Source organism: Pipistrellus kuhlii, unplaced genomic scaffold (genome assembly GCF_014108245.1).
Source record: "Pipistrellus kuhlii isolate mPipKuh1 unplaced genomic scaffold, mPipKuh1.p scaffold_m20_p_5, whole genome shotgun sequence".
NCBI classification, from domain to species: domain Eukaryota; kingdom Metazoa; phylum Chordata; class Mammalia; order Chiroptera; family Vespertilionidae; genus Pipistrellus; species Pipistrellus kuhlii.
Window position 1 is genome coordinate 14,337,969 of NW_023425551.1, and position 20,325 is coordinate 14,358,293.

At 35.6% G+C, this 20,325-nt stretch overlaps 1 protein-coding gene across 6 annotated transcripts in view; it reads left to right on the forward strand.

Moving 5' to 3' along the window:
- LAMA2 (laminin subunit alpha 2) overlaps window positions 1-20,325 on the forward strand; it is a 453,474-nt gene that overhangs the window by 178,636 nt on the left and 254,513 nt on the right. For all 6 annotated transcript variants that reach the window (XM_036413664.2, XM_036413665.2, XM_045573302.1 and 3 more), the window contains exons 10-12: window positions 2,568-2,728; window positions 10,987-11,127; window positions 13,467-13,637. In XM_036413664.2, the coding sequence (XP_036269557.1) occupies window positions 2,568-2,728; window positions 10,987-11,127; window positions 13,467-13,637 (473 nt within the window). The remainder of the gene's footprint in view (window positions 1-2,567; window positions 2,729-10,986; window positions 11,128-13,466; window positions 13,638-20,325) is intronic.

Genomic DNA, 20,325 nt, shown 5'->3' on the forward strand with positions numbered 1-20,325 from the left:
CAGTCCAGAGTCCCACCCCATCCCACTCGTGGGGTGGGGTGGGGTGGGGTGGGGTGGGGTGGGGCAGGGACCAAGAGATGCTCAATGCACTTTATGGTGACATGTCATTTGGTCATCACAGTCGTCATGGACACTGGCTTTTTATATATGTAGATTAAGACTGTTACTAATTTTTATTTATTATAACCAATGCTTTAATAAAGATCTTTGCATAAATCATGTTTTATTATTATAAAAACTATACATAATATGCTACAAATTTAACAATTTGTAAAGGAATAAAATAAGTATCAGCAGTGCCCTCTTCCACCTATTCATTTCAAATCTCATTTCCAAATTTAACCACATTGAGCCTTTTCTCTTAGTAAGTTCTTTTGGAAGAATTTATCTTCCAAACAATATCTACCTAATATTCCTAACAATATTTTTACTCACTGTTAAATATTGCCTATTGACTCTTCATCTTTAAAGAAAAAGAAGTGTCATCCATACCACATCTTTTATTCACATATTTTTATTCTGTATTTGTTTTATGGAGTCTTTATTATATTAAATAAAAAGCTTAAATCTCTTTCATGATCTAGTAAATTTAGACACCATCTCTTGAGATTATAACATGCAAGCTAAGAGAAAAACCCTCCCTACACTCTCCACTGATATTTCTAATTCATGTGGCAATACCTGTCAATTTCATTTGTATGTTTTCAAGCTTGCACAGTTATAATTGGTTCTAGACCAATAGTTTTTTCTTTTAATTTAAAAATGGAAATACAATAATAGAAAATTATATTATAATTATGCACGTTATTCAGTATAGACCTTTAAACACGTTAAATATATTTTATCTTCTGAATCTCTTAGAAGCACTGTGTTATCTATATGAATATGAATCTGCAGTTTGATTTTTCTGCTCCGATTCATTGGGCCCTTGTTTTCTTTTGTGTTTCATAGTATGTTGTGTGTGTATACTATTATGCATATTTTCTAATTTACCCATTTAGGAGCTTTGAATTTATATGAAGTTCTTTGCTATGACTTTACAACCTGAGTAGAAACCTAGAATTTGTCTTTTGATTCGTAAAACCATACTCCACATTCTAGCTTATCAGAATCAGTCAACTCCAGGAAAGATACTGACATAAGGGCTGGAATGTTATTCTTTTGTAGTTTCTAGTCTCTACCAGGGGTTTCTTTATTTCATATTAGCACAGCCCTTTCTTGCTTTCCACTTATCTATCACATCTATCTATCTATTATCTATCTATCTATCTATCTATCTATCTATCTATCTATCTATCATCTATCATCTATCTATCTATCTATGTATCATCTCTCTATCTTTAATTTTTTTACTGATTGTCAAGTGTTCTGAACAAAGGAGGGGGTCTTTAGACATCTAATTCATAGTATTTCCAGCAACAAAGTTTAAGCTAGAAATTTGTTATTATATGGAGTACTTCTACACATAATCTCAATGTCTGAAGACTTTAACATGAGATGCAAATGCTAATTTTTTGGAATGACTTTACATCCTATATTGAAATAATCAGACTTCTTTTCCATTTGACCTATGAGTGTGGTAAGTTAAAATAAATGTATTAATATTAAACATATTTATAATAAAATCATCTTGGTCACCACTGAATGTTTTTTAATGTACTTCAGGATTTAGTTTGGTTCACTTCAGTGTTGTATTTAAGATTCTCTCATCTGAATTTGATTGATAAAATGGTGTGGTTCTGACACGTGTCAGCTTTGTAAATTTAAACTGCTCTCACCTCACTTTCCTGCTCTATTTTTTATCCCTCAAATACTCATTCCTATGGATTCATGTAATCTTTTCTCAGTTGTACGATATATTGTACTTATGTTGTTACTGTTACTTTTTTTAAGTAGCAAAATTTTATAGTGAAGGTACTTTTCCATCTTGTGTTTGTTTGAAGGGTCATGAGTCAACAAGTATACATATTAATAGGTTACATATTCTTAATCTAGTGTCATCGGTCAGAGTTATGGAAATTCATCCATGATCATTGCAGTGGTTTTTCTGTAGCCTTGATTTTGGTGGATTCCATGAGATTTTATCTTCTAAAAAATTCTTAAATATTAAAAAAATACTTAGGAAATGCTATGTGTGCATCATAGCCAGCTTCTAATTAAACCTTATGTTCTTTGGTTTTTTTAACTGTTCTTTTTGGATGTACATCATGAATTTTATTTGTGTGTGAAAATAGACTTGCAAATGCTACTATAATTAAAAATGGAGGAGCTAAATTATATATTTCTCTTAAAAAATTGACATGTGACCCGGCCAGCATGGCTCAATAGTTGAGCATCAACACCTATGAACCAGGAGCTCATGGTTCAATTCCAGGTCAAGACGTATGCCTGGATTGTGGGCTCCATCGCCAATGTGGGGTGTGCAAGGAGGCAGCTGATCAATGATTCTCTCTGATCATTGATGTTTCTATCTCTTTCTCTCCTTTCCTCTCTGAAATCAATCAAATATACTATACTTTTTAGAAATTTTAAGAAAAAAAATTGATATGTGGTTCACCTTTTCTTAGGTCTGGAACCTGGGTCCTGTCATTGCAAAGCTGGCTTTGGAGGGGAGCGATGTGATCGGTGTCTCAGGGGCTACACTGGCTTCCCAGACTGCAAACCCTGTAACTGCAGCGGTGAAGGAAGTACAAATGAGGACCCCTGTGTTGGACCCTGTAACTGCAAGGTACATTGTTTATTCCAGTAACATCCCACTGTCAAAACAGAAGGTCATGTTCCTTGGCTTCTCTGATATGTCTGCTAGCATTAAGCAAGTGTTACAAGTTCCGCAGTACATATCCACTACCTATTCTGTATGTGGCAGCCTTATAAGTGTCTTTAGATACCTGGTTCACTGCAGCAAGACACCTGCCATTTGTCTAAAAATCCATAGATACACAGAAGACAACTCACCTTAAGAATCAGTGTCATTTTATAGCAATAAAACTGGTTGCCAATCACCATTCTAGTGTAATTTCAAATGATATAGCACTAAAAGTAGCAACCCTTTAAAACTACAGCGCACTCAGAAATCTACTCTAGCTTTGTCTCTAAGTCTGAAAATAGTGCCGTCTAGGGTTTCATTTTGGATTTTTAATCTTCTGAAGTTTGATCCCAGATAGTCCGGAAAATACCATCTTTAAACTCTTTCGTTTAATTACTAAAAATGTTAGAAGCCCTAGTGGAATTGATTAAAGGCTCAATATTTCCTCCCAAGAGTACTTTCAGAAATGCAACTTTATTTGCTGTACATGCTCAGCTAATGGTTCATCATGTTAACACCAGAGGGTGAATTACACTTGCAGTTCATACACATAGAGGAAACTTAGGGACATGGACGAGTCTTAAATGACAAAACTGATTTCCCTTAGCTATAGTAATCAGTACCAAATGTTTGATTCAGACAGTGTTAGCTAAATTAGCTGAGAGAATGAAAACGTAGCATGCCATCTTGATGTAGAATTTTTTTCCTTTTATTGTTCTACATTTTTCTTTGTTCTCAATCATTATTAATATATTTCCTTTATTAATCAGTCGACTTATCTAACCAGTATGTATGATATGATTATATGTGTGTGTGTGTGTGTACCACTATTAACCATAACACAATAAATAAATATTAGTTTTAATGTTAAGTGTATATTCTTGGGACAAAAAATCTAAAATATTAAGCTAAATATTATAATAGTTACATAGTAGGTATATGCTATATACCAGGGGTGATTTAGGTACTTACCTTGGACAGTAAACAAGCAGATGTCCACAATTCATGTTAAGGAATTATCATATATTGCAACATAATACATTTTTAGATCCAGTACATTTCATTCAAATATTACCTGATATGTAAAAATTGCTCTAGTAGAACCAGACTGCAGCTGTCTGTAGGTGATGGCTTGTTAAAGACATATACCCTCTTCATCCTCTCTGTCTTTTGGAGGAATCTTATAGGCTCCTAGTAAATCTTCTCTAGTATTTACCAAAATATACCCTGTGTGTGCTTTATTCTTTTTCCAAAACTCCATGAAAATCTTGAACCTTTATCATTTGCTCAAATAAAGGACAGGCCAAGTTGAGTGTAAAAAGGAAGATAAGCTTAGGGAATCAAAATGGAAAAACAAAAAAGAAAGAAATGTTTTTAAACACTTGCCATTTATATATACAGTGGAGATGCCTGGAATTGGCAAGTAAAGAGTAACATGAGTGAGGGAGGCAGGCCTCATTTGGCTCATTTGGCTCATTCTCTTGGGTAACTGCAGTGAGAAAGGTTAGAGCAAGAGGGCTGCAGCCATTAGCAGAGCAACGAGGGAAAGCTGCTGAGCTCCTGCCTGTGCTCTGCCTGCCTCCGTATTGCACGGAGAGTGATTACAACCCTAATAGGAAAAATGCCTCCTACAAAGACACTTGAAGCTACACAGATAATTAAAGCACAAAGACAAATAGCAATTAAAAAATCATAAAAGAGAAGGAAAACGAGGTAATTATGATTATTTACATGTTTACATGTGTATACAAACATTAACCATAACATAAAAAATGGTTGCCCTTCAACTATATGACATTTTAAATTAGCTCATGTAAACTATTTTTTAGAATAAAAGCTTGCAGAACAAAACAGATTTTATTAAATATCTACATAATTTTAATAACCATAATTTGTACACATACAGCAAAAGAATTATATCACAATATTTTGTGCATCTAATATGCTATAATTAAATGGCTATAGCCCCTTATTAACAGGAAAAATAAATATCCAAATGTTCAACAAAATACTCATATAATTAAAATACTGAAAAGACATTAAAGTAGAGTACAATGTGGTAGCTCATTCTGTTTTACAAAAACATGACTTGGCATAGGTGTCGAATGATTTTATCAAACAACATGGGTCAAAAGCTACTTAATAAGCAAAACTTTATTGAGAAGCTAAGATACTGGAGATTTAAATTGAAATAAAATAATATCCATATAAGTGTTTATCTCCAAAAATATTAAAATAAATAACTGGATTGACAAAAGTTGCCCATTTTAAATGCTGAGAAAGAGAATATATTCACCATTTTGTTTAAAGCTTAAACAACTTTTAAAAAATGTATTAAGTTATAGGTTAATACAATTGACTCTTGAATAATACAGGGGCTAGGGGCATTGAACCCCTCATGGTTGAAAATTTATGTCTAATTTTGAGTTCCCCAATATTAACTACAGTTATCCCTTGGTATCTGTAATATATTGGTTTCAGAAACCCAGCTAATACCAAAATCTGCAGACTCAGTACAAAGAAGTGATAAAATAACAGATAAAGGAGAGAGAAATCTCTTAATGAGTAAAGTAGCATTTGGTCTGGAAGCTACAAACTCTCACTATCATTATTAGATTTTTAAGATCAATTATTTTTACATTTGTGCTTTACAATGTGAGTTGGATGGTGACAAGTTATAAAATATGATATTTGCCCTTGAAAACCTTATAATATAAGTGACAAAAAGTGATGTGAAAATGATCATCTTACTGTATATATTTACTTATTTATGTTAGTAGATGACCTCTGTTAGGCATTCTTACATCTGGAAAATTACAATTGGAGAGAATAATGCTGCAGCAGCCTGTTTTATTCCTTTCATGCAACCCTTGGGATACATCTTTTTCTTTCAACCTTATGGCCTTTGTTTTATTTTTCCTTGAGAGGAAAGGGGGACTGTGGTGATGAATTTGGTGTTAGATAACAAAGAATGTACCCAATGACTTCCTTCTGCCTTGTATTATTCTTATTTACCTATACTTGCACTTCCTTCTGTGCAATCCTCTTGAGGACATTTTCATATTCTCTCTGGCATCTCCTATAATGCCTTGTATTAGTAGCTCAGCTGTGATTTGATGAATGAATAATAATAGAGAATAAAAAAACTGTGAAAAATAATGGAAAAAACATTTACTAATAATTTGACATTGATACCAAAGGAAATTGCTCTAAGAACCTACCCATAAAGCAGAAGGTTCACCCTTGCAAATTTAAATTCTTGTATCAAGATGATTTTCCAAGAGTGAATCATGAACACAGTATGGGGATGTTTCATGGATGACAGTTGTTGATGAGTTACAGAGAAGTTTTGAAAAAGCAAGTATCCACCTGGGTATCCATAAAAAGAATTGATACGGGAGCTGCCAAAGCCATTAGCAAACTAAGTGGGAAACCTTTGTTTCTCTGAATGTGCAATTAAAATCCTGACTGCTGTGCTTGTGTACTTGAATTGTGCCACTCTAAAACATCTCAAATATATCAAATTGTAATGTTGTCTAGTAATCACTGTTTTAAAATTACTCTTTATGTGATACCTTAATCAATAAAGAAATTAAAATACTCAAAAAATAAATAAAATAAAAAATAAAATAAAAATAAAACTACTTTTTTTCAGATACATTTTGGAAACACAATCCTAAAATAAGAAATTGCTTTGATATATATTCTCTCTAGGGAGGTTGGAAAATGAAATAGGAAGCAGAACCTGATATCAGTAATTAATTCTATAAATGTTGAGACATGTCCAAAAGCAGAGATTGAATGGGCTAAGCAGATTTTCACTTTCCTACCAGCATCAAAAGGCACTTTAACTAGGGCATAAAGACAGATATGTAAGTAGGTACTACATCCACCATATTTGCTATTTAGTTTTGGCTTAATATTTGTCTGTGGTAGAGCCTGAGGAAAAAAAAAGAAAAAAAGACCAAGCTCAAAAAAGACTCAATCGAATGAGTTTCTCAATCTGCTTAGGTGCTGCCACTCACTAAAGAAAAAATATGGTACAGACTCAGGACTGAAAAAGTAGGAGTCTAGAGACTTAATGTTGTGACTTTTAGCTGACATGCTTTGCAATTGTATGTGAGGTTATGAAGTCTATAACAAATCTTATGAGTTGATGATTATTTGTGAAGAGGCGTGCAGTGAATGGGGTATAGGAAGGTAGAATAGGATTAGTTTGAGGATTTTTCACAGGATCTAAAATATTTTGGCTCAAAGGTTGTCATAATAAACAAAGCAAAACTACCACTTGTCTAACTTGTATGTATAGCTATGCACAGGCATTCTGTTATCTTTACCATGGTGTGTTTGGGTTCCCCAAGACCACACTAGTTTTCAGTGATTCACAGAACTTTGAAAAGCTGTTATCTTCATGGTTTTGCTTTATTAAGTGTAAGGATACAGATTAGAATCAACAAAGGCAAATGGTGTGTAGGGAAGAGTACAGGAGAGGCCAAGTGCAAACTTCATTTATCCTTTCCTGGTAGAATACTGGTAGTACCAATAGTGCTTAATTCTCCCAGCGGCAATGTGTGGTTACATGTGAAGTGTTGCCAACCAAGGAAACCCACCCAAGTCTGGTGTCTAGAGTTTGGGGTGTGTGTGTGTGTGTGTGTGTTTTCCGGGGGGAGGTTAGTCATATAGATATGGAGCACTCTTATGATTGACTTTAACTATTCAGTCTCCAAACCCCCCCGAGGTCAAACTTATACGATGTGGCCAAGACCTCAGGCAATCATCATAAATCACATTGTTTGCATAAAATATCTGCTATGACCCCCTGGACCCAGGTATAAAAAGATACTCTTTTCAGGCAGTATAGTCTAGGTTACCTTCCAGGAAATGGACAAGGAACAGTCTTTCAGTTTGGATTGTGAGAGTTTGAGCAGTTCAGCCTGCTGTATTAACCCTTTTCTGCACCATGTGGTAATGAAGATTTCCTTGTTCCAGTGTCCTACATTTCATGGACATTTTAACTACTGCCATCAACTTAAGTATCTCAAGTATAGTTCTGTTTATCTCCTGCTGAATAATCTTTAATGATTTACCAATTGCTAAGAGGAAAAAAGCCAAATCTCTTAGGGTAACCTTAATGGTTCACTATGTGAGGTCAGAGACCCTGGAACCGAAGTACCAAGTGAAGTTTCTATTAAATATTTTCTAGGAAATTTAATACATGTGTTATGAAAAAAATGAATGAATCTTCTATTGTATTATTTGCATTATTTCTTGTTCCCAATATCTTTGCTAGCATGGCTCTTTCATTCTATCTCTTGCTACAGATTGTATTCGTTAACCATGTTTTAAGGTTTTGTCATAAAGCCTTCTCAAGCTTTCCTAGCAGGCATTAGTCACTTCTCCTCCATTCTTCCCTAATTTAATTTATTTCTGAGATGCACTTATGGCCCACCTTGCATTACCGTTGATTATGAGTGTACTTTTTTACCTAACTCTAGATGCTGGCTTTTAAATACAGAGACCTTGTCCCATCATTCTTTATAGTTCCTAGAATTCCTACCCTAATGTGTTACTTCAATCCATTAGATGCAATTGAATGTTGCAATTATTTAATCATAATTTTTTCAAGCTCATATTGCTAGGCTAAAATGAGGCTAAGGAAAATGGAGCTACTGTCCAAAAATGTCTTGTTGTTGAACTCAGTCTGAATTTCAGAAAAGATGGCTTTAAAGCTTTCAAATTAGAGTAAATGAAAGGTACATTAGACCAAAAACACAAGAACACAGTGTGCAAAACAGCTGTACTGTGTCCTCAATGGGCTAAGCTAAATTAGAACTATAAATATGTTTCATCTTTCCTGTCTGTGTACTCTTCTGAAGATGCTTTCAACTTCAGGGCTTTGGGGATTTACTTGTCACCACAGGTCTGAAATTAGTTTGATTATTTTTGCTGACACGTATTATCTCAAAATATCTGAAGTCTACCTAATAAGGAAGAACTAGCAAGAATTTCAATGACAATAAATGAATCTGTGCACATATCAGGATGCCAAAGTTTGACATGTAAAACAGGTCTGGAGACACCCTTTGTTTAGGCTCCAGCAGTGTAGAGGTGGTTGAGGTTATAAGTGGATCATAGAAATTAAAGAGTCCAAAAGTTAATTTCAAATAAATTATTCTCTCGGATATAAGGAGAACCTCTTTATTTGCTTATTTTTGTATATTTATCTCTCTTTTCATGTTATTCTTGCCTCTTTTATTTTTTGTCTTATGTTATAGACTTTATCATCCCTATCTTCTGCCCAATATTGGTTTATCATCAAATATTTTTATTAAACATCCACTATGTGCATAACATATTACTATGCATAAAAAACACAACCACTAAAAGATTAATTTAAACTTAATAAACACTTATAAGCTGTTGTTCAGTATTCTACCAGGAGCACTGCCATTTCCTGGTACTCAGAGATAAATAAGGTTTCTACCTTTGGATAGATTAGTGTATACTAGAGGCCCAGTGCATGAAATCTGTGTATTCAGGGGGGAATCCCTCAACCCAGCCTGTGCCCTCACACAGCCCAGGAGCCCTCAGGGGATGTCTGACTGCCAGCTGCAGGCCTAAACCAGCAGTTGGACATCTTTAGCACTGCCACAGAGGCAAGAGAGGGTCCTGTCACTGCTGCTGTACTCACCAGCTGTGAGCCCAGCTTCGGACTGAGTGGTGCTCTCCTTTGGGATTTGGCTGAAACCTGCTCTCTGAAATCCCCGGAGCAGGCCCAGATTGCGAGGGGATGCAGGCCAGGCCAAGGGATCCACCGGTGCATGCTCGGGGCCCGGGAGAAACGTGGGAGGTTGGCCAGCCAGAGAGGAACCATCGGAGGGCTTCAGGGTATGTCCAGCCCATCTCACTCAGTTCCAATCGGCTGGACCTCAGCAGCAAGCTAACCTACTTGTTGTAGTGTCTGCCCCCTGGTGGTTAGTGCACATCATAGCAACCGGTTGACAGGTCAACTGTCTGCCAACTATCATAGCAGCCTTAGCATATCATTAGCATAGTATGCTTTGATTGGTTGAACGGCTGACCAGTGGACCACACACTTAGCATATTAGGCTTTTATTATATATTATAGGATAGCTGGAGAGTGTGATCTGAGAAGAAATAGCTATGCTTTTCCTGTGGTTCTAATAGAGCTGTCTATAAAGGACTAGGAAAACAGTTGAGTGAGAAGTTCTCTAAGGAAAAGGAAAGTTTCTGAATTGAGGTAATAAGGGAATTCAACGAAGAGGAAAATGTGGAACAAATGCATGTATAAGGGATATTAAGAATCTGTTTCTTGGAAAGCAAGGAACTTTCATTTAGAAGTTATTAATCAAGTTTAACCACTCTTTAAATTGAAAGATTGCATCATTCCCAGTTTTTCATCTCCTAGATTTCCCTAGGCTGAGTTCACACTATAGGCCCACCTATACACAGATAACTTCTCAGTATACTGGGACTAGGATTAGTGAAACCATTTGGGAGAGCAGTCACCAAATGAGAATTATTTTCCCCCAAATATCACCATATGATTAAGTGACTATCTACCATTGTATTAAAGAAAACACTGTGAAAATTAAGTAGGGAAAACTTTCCTCCTTTTCTATTTTGTCTCACCAGGGTAATACTCTGACTATTTGCCTGAATTTCTCTACCTGTCTTGTTCTTATGTTTCTTTAAATATATGTACTTCTAGTATATAATGTGAAAAGCATTTTATCACCTGTAAAATATCAATGTTGTGTTATACGTCCATGTATTATTTTAATGCCTTTAATTTTGTCACATATCATGTGTTCTAAGACAAAGTAGTTCAACAATGGGACAATAAAGAACCAAATAAATTTTAGTTAGTTTAATTGCTGTATTTATCATAGTATTTACTGCACGCTCATGACATTCAGGAAGATAAAATTGTAACTTTTACTACAGCAGATTAGTGTCCAAAATTCTCTCCCATCTGTGCAGTAGAAAGGATATAGTTTACTAAGGAGCTTTCAAGCAGATTTAAAAAAATATCATTATATTTTAAAGGTTTTTGAGTGATAAAATGAAGAATATACAGCTTATATTTTTCTTAAAGAGAGAGACAGTTCTTAAGCTTAAAGGGCACCTCTGTTTCTAACACACCTTTCTATTTATAGGAAAATGTTGAAGGAGGAGACTGCAGCCGCTGCAAATCTGGCTTCTTCAATTTGCAAGAGAAAAATAAAAAAGGATGTGATGAGTGCTTCTGTTCAGGGGTTTCCGACAGATGTCAAAGTTCCTACTGGACCTACGGCAATGTAAGCAGAAGCCTTTTCATTCTGTATGCTGTTCCACGGGCCTTCTTGATATTGTTGTTGTTCTTTTTGTATGAAATTATTATTTTTTTCTTACTGCAAGCTTCTACTTAAAGTTATTATACAGAAGTGATGTGATTTTCTTTCAATGCTATTTGCATTTTTTATCAAATCCTTTAAAGTTTTTTTTTTTTTGTGTGTGTGTGTGATAGTGTATAGATGCGAACTTCTTAGAATAAAGAAACACTAGCCTTTCCAGTGTCCATGATTAATATCTGAAGCAGTAATGAAATTAATGCTGTTCTAACCCAAGGGAACATGATTCAACAGAGAAAGCATCCGATTGGAAAATGAAAAATTATATTGTTCATTCACCAATATTTTTGATAAGTTATATGTTGCTTTATTACTTCTTTATAAAATGCATATTACCCACCAACCTTTTTTATGCTGCATGGCCCTTTCATTGTTAAAAGGAGGCCACTAAATTTGAACAATACATTTATTCTTAGTCAATTTTTAAAAACGTTAAATTATTGCCTCTGTAGTAGTCACTGGAATTTTCTTCCTCTACTATAAATGTAAACATGTTTGCCATCCTTCCTTCAGTGCCTCCCTTACTCCCCACTGCCTTTTACACTCTGATTTGTTTCTTTATAGAAGAGGTATGAAAGGAAAATCAGGGCCTTCATGGATTTCAAATAGCCTGAAACAGGCTAGAGATAGAGAGGCCAAGAGGGGAATGAAAAACTATGCCAGTCATCCAGGGCTGGGTATGCTAAAGAGGTTGGGATCTTATACTTAGAGAGTCATGAAGGATTTTAGCAGAAGCGTGATGAGAGTTGTGTTTTACCAACATCACTATTTCAATAAACTATCTTCTTTCCTTTCAACTTTAATCAGCTAACTAATCCTCAATATAACTTGTTTATTTTTCTCTGCCTATATTGCTTTTAAGTCAAGTCTGAAATATCACGAGCAGTTTCTGATTATTCTCTCATGTCTAAAATTGGACCTATACATACTTTATCAAATGCATTGCCTCTGGAGCTGAATACATAGAATCAACAGCAAATGGAAATCTAGTCTAACTTCCTCCTTTTGATTCTAGTACCCTTGCCCCCCACTTCTTAACAGCTCCATTAACATATCAAAATTCAATAGTTAGCAGGGTAGGTTCTCAGCCTGGGTCTTCAGAAACCAGGTCTAGGGATATTTTCAGTTCAGTGAGTTATCTAGGGAGAACTTCCTCTGAATCTCTCTGAGCTGTCATAGAATTTCTGGAGGGTTGTGTTGGAAAGGGAAGAAAATAAAATAATATATATCTTATTGTCTAGCTACTCAGTAAGTTTTTACCTGGTCTCTCTCTCTCTTTTGACCGGCGCAGTCCCAGCAATCCCCAGCTCTGGGAGATACAGAATCAAATGACTTCTACATAAAGAAATTAAAAAATATATTTCATCTGCAATAACCATTACCATTCTGCTATTTATCACCCCCAATACCAAGCTGCTCACACAGGTCTAGTGCGCCCCTGGTAGCTGTAAACCTCAGTAGCCAGTGTTTTATCCTAACCTGACAGTTTAAATTACAATTTCAACTGTATGCCCACCCCTGCCTGGAGTATAAAGTTGGAAAAGCAAATAAATCATCTTGGGTTCCCTAAGCCCTGGGTTCTTGAAGTACTTCAGACGCCCTGGGAAGGAGTAGGTACAATATTCTGAGCTGTGGCCATAGCAACAGGCTAAGCTGGTGGATTAAAATGTTTTTAAGTCTCAGTGTTGAACTTTAAATAAATAGGAAGAGAGGAAACACTGAATGAAAAACCCTCTTTCAAACACTTGCAATTTTTATTCTTCTTCAGCTTCACAAACGTGAAGGCAACAACTTTTAAAATAATTTATTCCATAAACAATAGGAAACTACTAGTAGAGTGAAAAATATAAAATTCAAAGTCAGATTAGTTGATGTTAATATGACATTATAACCATTGTATAATTTTGAATGAATTTCTATTTTTAAGAAAAGTATTTGGAATCATGATTTTTTTAAAAAAGCTTTGAGCCAATGAAAACAGATTTTCATGTAATAAGTATCATCCAAACTCCTAGAAACATAAAGAAAAAAAATAGGAATCTATGAGTACATATGATAAGTTTAGTGATATTGAAAACTCTCATATTTTTGTAAACTTGTGTAATTTCTGGGTTTTTTTTGTTGTTGTTTTCTTTTTTATTTCCAAATACGTACATGGACTTTAAGACTTAAGGAATAAAAAAGAGAACAGAAATGAGTGGATTTTATTCTCCCTACGTAATGATGGTTGTGTGCTTTTGTTTAAGATAAAAGACATGAGTGGCTGGTATCTGACCGACATCTCTGGCCATGTTCGTGTGGCTCCCCAGCAGGACCTGCAGCCACCTCATCATATCAGCATCAGCAGCGGGGAGGCCCGCCGCGCCCTGGCCCAGGACTGCTTCTGGAGCGCACCAGCTCCGTATCTAGGAAACAAGGTAAGTCCATATGCTGCTTGCTTCTCGCCACTTTGCTTTAACAGATCAATAAAGGAATGGGCTTTATTTAGTATTTGTTTGAAGAAAGATAAGCGTATCAAACATATGATGTATCAGATTGCCTGAAACAACTACGGTAAATCAGATTGAATTTGACATTTTCCCTTGTTCCATGGGCCATGGCATACCCGGTTTACAACTTCACTTAGCTGACCTCCTATATATATTGAGTATATATATATATATATATATATAGATATATATATATATACTCAATATATATATTCAGCAAATAAATTAATGAAGGTTTGAAATATGTTTGCAAAACAAAATTGTAGACATTGGAAGAAACCGTGTTGGATTTACTTGAAATAGATGTTTTTTCATGAGTTGTCTATGGTGGAATACTTACTGAAGTTTTCCTCATCTGTTTCTACTTCATTTCAAAACTGACATTCAAGAGAGCTCCTTTTTCTATCTGGTATGAATGTTAATTGGAAATGAAATTTATTACATAACTAATGTAATGCTTGCCACGAAGCTTATGTAAACAGCATATTTCCCGGAGCTCAGACAGAGTGCTGAACTATAAGAAGTGCCAGATTGAAAGCACATGTGTGCTTTAAAGCCCACTCACACACGAAGACAAACATACACAGATAAACAAATCTAGGAGCCTCAGAAGGGCGCCACTGTTTTTTGTGTTTTGTTTTTTCCTCCCAGATGTGGATGAACGCCAGCTAGACAGGTGCCTTGGTTTTTATCATTTTATTTTGCACAAAAATTTGTTGCCAATAAATTTTAGTATACTGATTCCACATGTGAATACTTGCTGGTTCTGTGAAAGTTAATACCTTGTCATCTGATATTAAAATTAACCTGACCAGATCTCTTAGCAAATTGATGCTACTTAAGCCTAGTTTTTCCCTATAAGAACATAGTGTCACTTTTGAAGGCATCTTCGCTGGTTCAACAAGTAAAAAATATATTTATAGTTAGTGGTTCTCTCACTACGGCATGTGAGTATTGGGATAGAAAAATTTAATAGCAGTTTAGATGTTCCTTTGTGAATGGGAATTAGTGGTTTTCACAGATTAAAGAAATTTTAACTCATGGCCAATTTTCTTATTTTTAACAGGCTTCAAAATGCTACTATGAAAATTGTATAAATGACTCAAGTGTTTTCAGTGAATATGTATTTTAAAAGAGACAGTATATGTTGCACAAAATTATACAGCTGCAATAAAAATCTAATTAAACATTTATTTACAAGGCCCATTACAAAAGAAGTCATTCTATCCCATTCTACTTAGGAACCTCCTATGTTCCCAATAAGAATAGAATAGCACATGAAATGTGAATGCCTACAGCTTAAATTTGCCAAAAATAAACTGTCAGGTGTTTTGTTGTGTTTTCTTTTCTTTCTTTTTCTTTTTTCTATCTTCCTGCTTTGAGGAGTTTAGAAAAGAGCTTTGGGTCAATATTGGATGGGTTTCAGAGGGCTTATTTTTCTTGCTATAGTGAAGTTTATTTTAGGGTGGCTTATAATAGAATACTCTTTACCATATTTTTGATAATTTCTTCCTTGGTCATATGCTTTTTCTTTCTCTTGGCTGAAAATCAAACTGACAGAAGGAAAGCAAGCAAATAGGATATTAAATAGCATCAGAGCAAAGAATTTGGACATCCTGTTCATAGCTGTTGGTTCCCAAAGATAATTTTCCTTATCCTGGCTGAACTGTTGCTTATAACCACCCACAATGAAACTCTTCATGCTCCCCCACAGACCATTTTCACATAAAAAAGCTGCACTCGCCTGTGCTTCGATTTCCATTCAATGAACAAAATAATGGCAACAGGGTGTGCAAATTGTATGAATATGGAAGGCATTTTTTAAATGTAATGTGGAAGCCCTCGGTGGTTTCCTGTCAGATATCTCAGTATGAATGAAACAATTTGCCTTAATAACTGAACCATATAAATTTTTGATACTACCAATAATACTGCAAGCTCTCACAAATTACCACAGTACATCTTAACTGTCATGTCAGATCACGTAAATTATAGTCGTGATGACATGCTTAGCTTGGCTGATTTAATAATATCTTGCTAAGGAAATGGAAAATTGTAGGGACTTGTTTGTAAATTCAATAAAGCCCCTTTTCTAAATAGTTGAGGCTAAATTCTTTACCAGTAATTGCTGTTCGAATCAGAGCCTTTGCCAGAATCTGACAGAAATAGTCTATCAAGGAGCTTGTGCATCTGCTTAGATGCTGAAATTCATTTGCATCCATGACCAAGAGGCTGTGGGTACATAATTCCTCCTCCGCCTTCTTAGTGTTAATTCCTAAGTCGGAAAAATATTTATGAGATGCTATTAGCATTTCCTAAATATTTATATAACCAGTTTTCAAACATTTTTTTTTAAGTCAGTCCCTGGTCATAAGGTTCCTTATGACAGAAAGGGGCCATATTGTGCTGTGCATGTTCTATTGTATTGAAAATGCCACAAGCCATCCTTCCTTTTTAAAGGAACCTAACCAAAAATAATAAACCTCTCTGACATGGGATACACTTTGCTAGCACAGAGGTCTGTCTTATTGTAATAAAACTTAAGAACAGTAGGCAGTTTATCAAAAGAACATTTTTTTTTTTTTTGGTCCTAAGAAACATTTTTATTGACTGCAGTTATCTTTGGAGTAATGAGGATTCCCTAAGTGAATATGTGTGTGCGTGGATAATAGATGAGACCTAGCAAAACTTACCAAAGTTTTATAGTACTCCTTTAAAAACTTTACATGATCTTAGCTATGAGTTAATTCCCAGTGGCAATCTTGAAACAATGTGTGTTTTCTTCTCTGTGAATGAATCTTTAGCAACATTGGCGCAATCAAGGGCTGATTTTCTCCCCTCATCCTAGATAGTCGAAGCGAAAAGAGTCAGGTACCCACAGGGCTGTACTGGGCTTCCTTTTCAAAATGCTTGGCAAATGACAGTGCTTGACTTTAGCGCATTGGTTTAAGCATGGAACTAGGCTGGGATGGAAGGAGCTGGAGGACAGTCCTGCTGGTTTGCTACAGGCTTCCGCTATTCAGACACAGTTTGGTACTTCGAAGTTGGGATAATTTACTGCTTTAGTAAACCAAGTGCAATTGAAACATTACAATAATCGCTTAGGTTACCCTAGTGGTCTGAAATAGTGCAGCTTCCAGAAGCAATTCTCAGCCCGGCTGTAAAACTCCCAGAGAATCTGGCACGGCCTGTCTGCTGTTCCTGCCTCACCATTGAGGTTGGAAATGCTGTCTCTGGGCATCATTAAATTCATCCTGTGTGATTTGTTCTTTATGAAACAATGCTTGTTTCCCAAAAACGTTGGGTTGTCTTCTCTTGTTTCCAGTGTAAAGAAGCGTTTAAAGTATGCCATGTGGTTGCCAAGTGTACCTATACCCTAGCTTAAAATGCACATTAGGAGTCTGCTCACAAAACAGCATCTGGCTCCTGAAAGTAATCCTTGTTGCGCTTGCTTGACTTTCCGTTCTACGTCTCAGATCTCAAATGAAAGCTGTGGATTTGAAGGAGACTGATGTTCGAGGTTTTATGGGACAACGTAGTTCTTATCACATAAAAGGAGCATAAACATACTTTGTGATTGGTGCTACTTACTTAACAACAACAAAAATGGTTTGAATAATGTTGCTCAGGAAGGATTCTTGAGATGGGATTTTTGTGGAAGCCGGAAGACGATTTCAATCTTGGCTTAATAAAAATAAATAAATAAATAAACAGCTGGCCCCGCCAATGTGGCTCCGTGGTTGAGTGTGGACCCATGAACCAGGATGTCCAGGTTCGATTCCTGGTCAGGACACATACCCGGGTGGCGGCTCTGTCCCCAGTAGGGGGCATGCAGAAGGCAGCTGGTTGATAATTCTCATCATTAATGTTCTGTCTCTCATCTTTCATCTCTCTCACATCTCTCCCTCTCCCACCCTCTCTGAAATAAATAAAAATATATTTTAAAAATAAATAAATAATTCACTAGAAAGCATGATCCACTCTCCTTTAAGCAGCAGAATTTGTACTTATGACTTCTTTCTTTCACATTCCTCAAAATAATACAAAAGTAGAAGTCAAAACCTCTCTTTCATCTTTAACTTCTGCCAGTTTAAGACTTGGATTAATTAAAGTGTCATGTCTGCAGAGAATGGCATGAAAGTAAATGGCCATAAAAGTAAATAGAAAAAATAAACTAAATGAATTTCTATTCTGTGAATCAGATCTCATCAAGAATGATTTGGTAATGGAGTAAAACAACAAAAAAAAGATCTGTCATCTACAACAATCCAAATGATTTGTTTAGAGTAAATGAGAAAATATACTTATTAAAAATAAACAAAATACCCAAAAACTCATTTATTGACAGTAGTTTTGAACTGCATGTCAGAGCAAATCCTGTTACTATTTAATTAATTACAACAAAATCCAGCACCCCAAAATGTAAAAAGCATCACTTTGGGCTTCAAAAAAAAAAGTTACAAGGCATGTAAACAAGCAGGGGCATGAGAACCATAGCCAGGAAAATAAATTAACCAATTAAAACAGATAAGAAACTCAGCCAAAGTACATCAAAATCAAATTATTTAAAAGAAAGGAATTAAAAAAGAAAGAAAACAAGTAGTGGTAGAGATAAAGAGAAAACCCTAAAAGCATCAGAGAAAAAAGAGACATAATGTGTACTGAATAAGAAAGAAGATTCTTGTCAAACATGATGCAAGCCCAAATACAGTACAGAGATATTTTAAAATATGTTTAAGGTGGGGAAAAAGAAAACAGCAACACCCAGAAAAATACTATCAGTCTAGAATTCTTTACTAGGCCAAAATGTCTTTGAAAAATGAAGGCAAAACAAAGAGTTTTTACTTTAGAGAAATAAATACTGAGATACTTTTTCATCAGCACATCTACACTAGAAGAAATGTAGAAAGCTTTTTCGGTTAAGGGGATAAGGTACTAGGTAAAAATTTGTTCCTAAAAAAGAGAAACAAAAAGAAATTAAGAGAATAAAAAATGCTAAATAAAAATGTTTTCTCTACTGATAGCCACCTAACACAGGACTTCAGACTGTCACATCTTTGGGTCTAGGATTTAACACAGTAGTTATTGAATGAGTAACAAAACAGCCAAGCTTCAAATAGCATGCAAGGTTCTTTGTATTAATTTTTCTTTGAAATTGTAAAAAGGAAGACTATGCCATAAAAAGAGGATTAAAAGCTCTTCCTTCTATAACCTCTATTCCTTACCTCAAAACTGAAGAAAGTGAAACCAGCACTAACGTAAAGTCTTAATGTAAAACTTTTTTTCTGTATTCTTTTTAGTAACAGTTTATAGTCATGTTCCATGTGCAGATCACCTTAGGGAACCCATGTATTGCTGGTTCTCGTGCGCTAGCCCAAGTCCTTGTTGAGACAAATCCCCAATATCCAGGCCTCTGTCTCTTGCAATAGGTCAGAATCAGTACCTATCGTAGCCAGAGCATTCTTTGTGTGCTGGTGTTGGTTTGTTTGTTTTAAGTTGTTAATAGTGGGAAAAGAACGAGGTGGTAGGGAAGAATGGGACACAGGTAGGGATGGGGATATAGGGCCTGAAGACAGACAAAAGACAGCCAGCTATAGCCAAGAAGCCTAGCACACACCGTTCCCTCACAGCCCTCAGAGGAGACCAGTCCTTGGACACCTTGATCATGGACTAGCAAACTAATACATTATCTCCTTTAGAATTGATTGAATGCCATTGTTTATGCAAGGGGAGGCCCTGGTCATTTATTTTTGCTGTTTTGGTCCTTATGTCTTTTACAGATCTGATTTAAATGCTGGATTGCTAGCTTAATGGTTTTGTGATCTTGGACACATTCCATAATTTTGTTGAGTGTTACTTTCCTTATCAGCAAAATGAGAATTCTAGCATTCCCCCCAGAATGTTTAGAATTCTCCAAATGCCCTTAGCACACAGACGCTGTTCAATAAATGCCTATTGTGTTGTGAATTTCTCTAGTTGTGTGCTGTGATAATTTATATTGTAGATAGTCTCATGTCATTAAAAGATATTTATCAAAGAACACATTGGCCCCTGCCTATTTTTATTGCTATCTGACAGAGCAACTGGACAATCAGAGAGTTAATTTTAGCAAGTAACTAGAGTAAATGACTCAAATAGTAGCTTTGCAGAAACGTAAAAAAAAATAAATCAGTTAGCCAGTTTTTGAGAAACCTGCAGAGTGTTTTGCACTTTATCTTGCATCTGCTTCATGTCTTTCCAAGCAAATGATGTGATAAGTATTTCACTATTCCTGCTTCACTGAAGACCTGGTGTCTAAAGGAATTTGAGATTTCTGCCCTTCAGTTATTCATTAGAGAAGTCAACTTCATAAGCATAATAAACATAAGCAATACCCTGCAGCTATCATGTAGCAAGTTAAAAATGAGGTCATGAAGGTGGAGACCAACCTAATATGACTGGTGTCCTTATAAAAAGTGAAAGTTTGGAGACAATGTTAGGAAGAATGCCGTGTTTTCATGAAGAAGGCCGTCTACAAGCCAAGGAGAGACTAAAGCAAATCCTTTTCTCACAGCCCTCCGAAGGAACCACCACTGCCAAAACTTCGGTTTCACACTTGTAGCCTCTAGAACCGTGG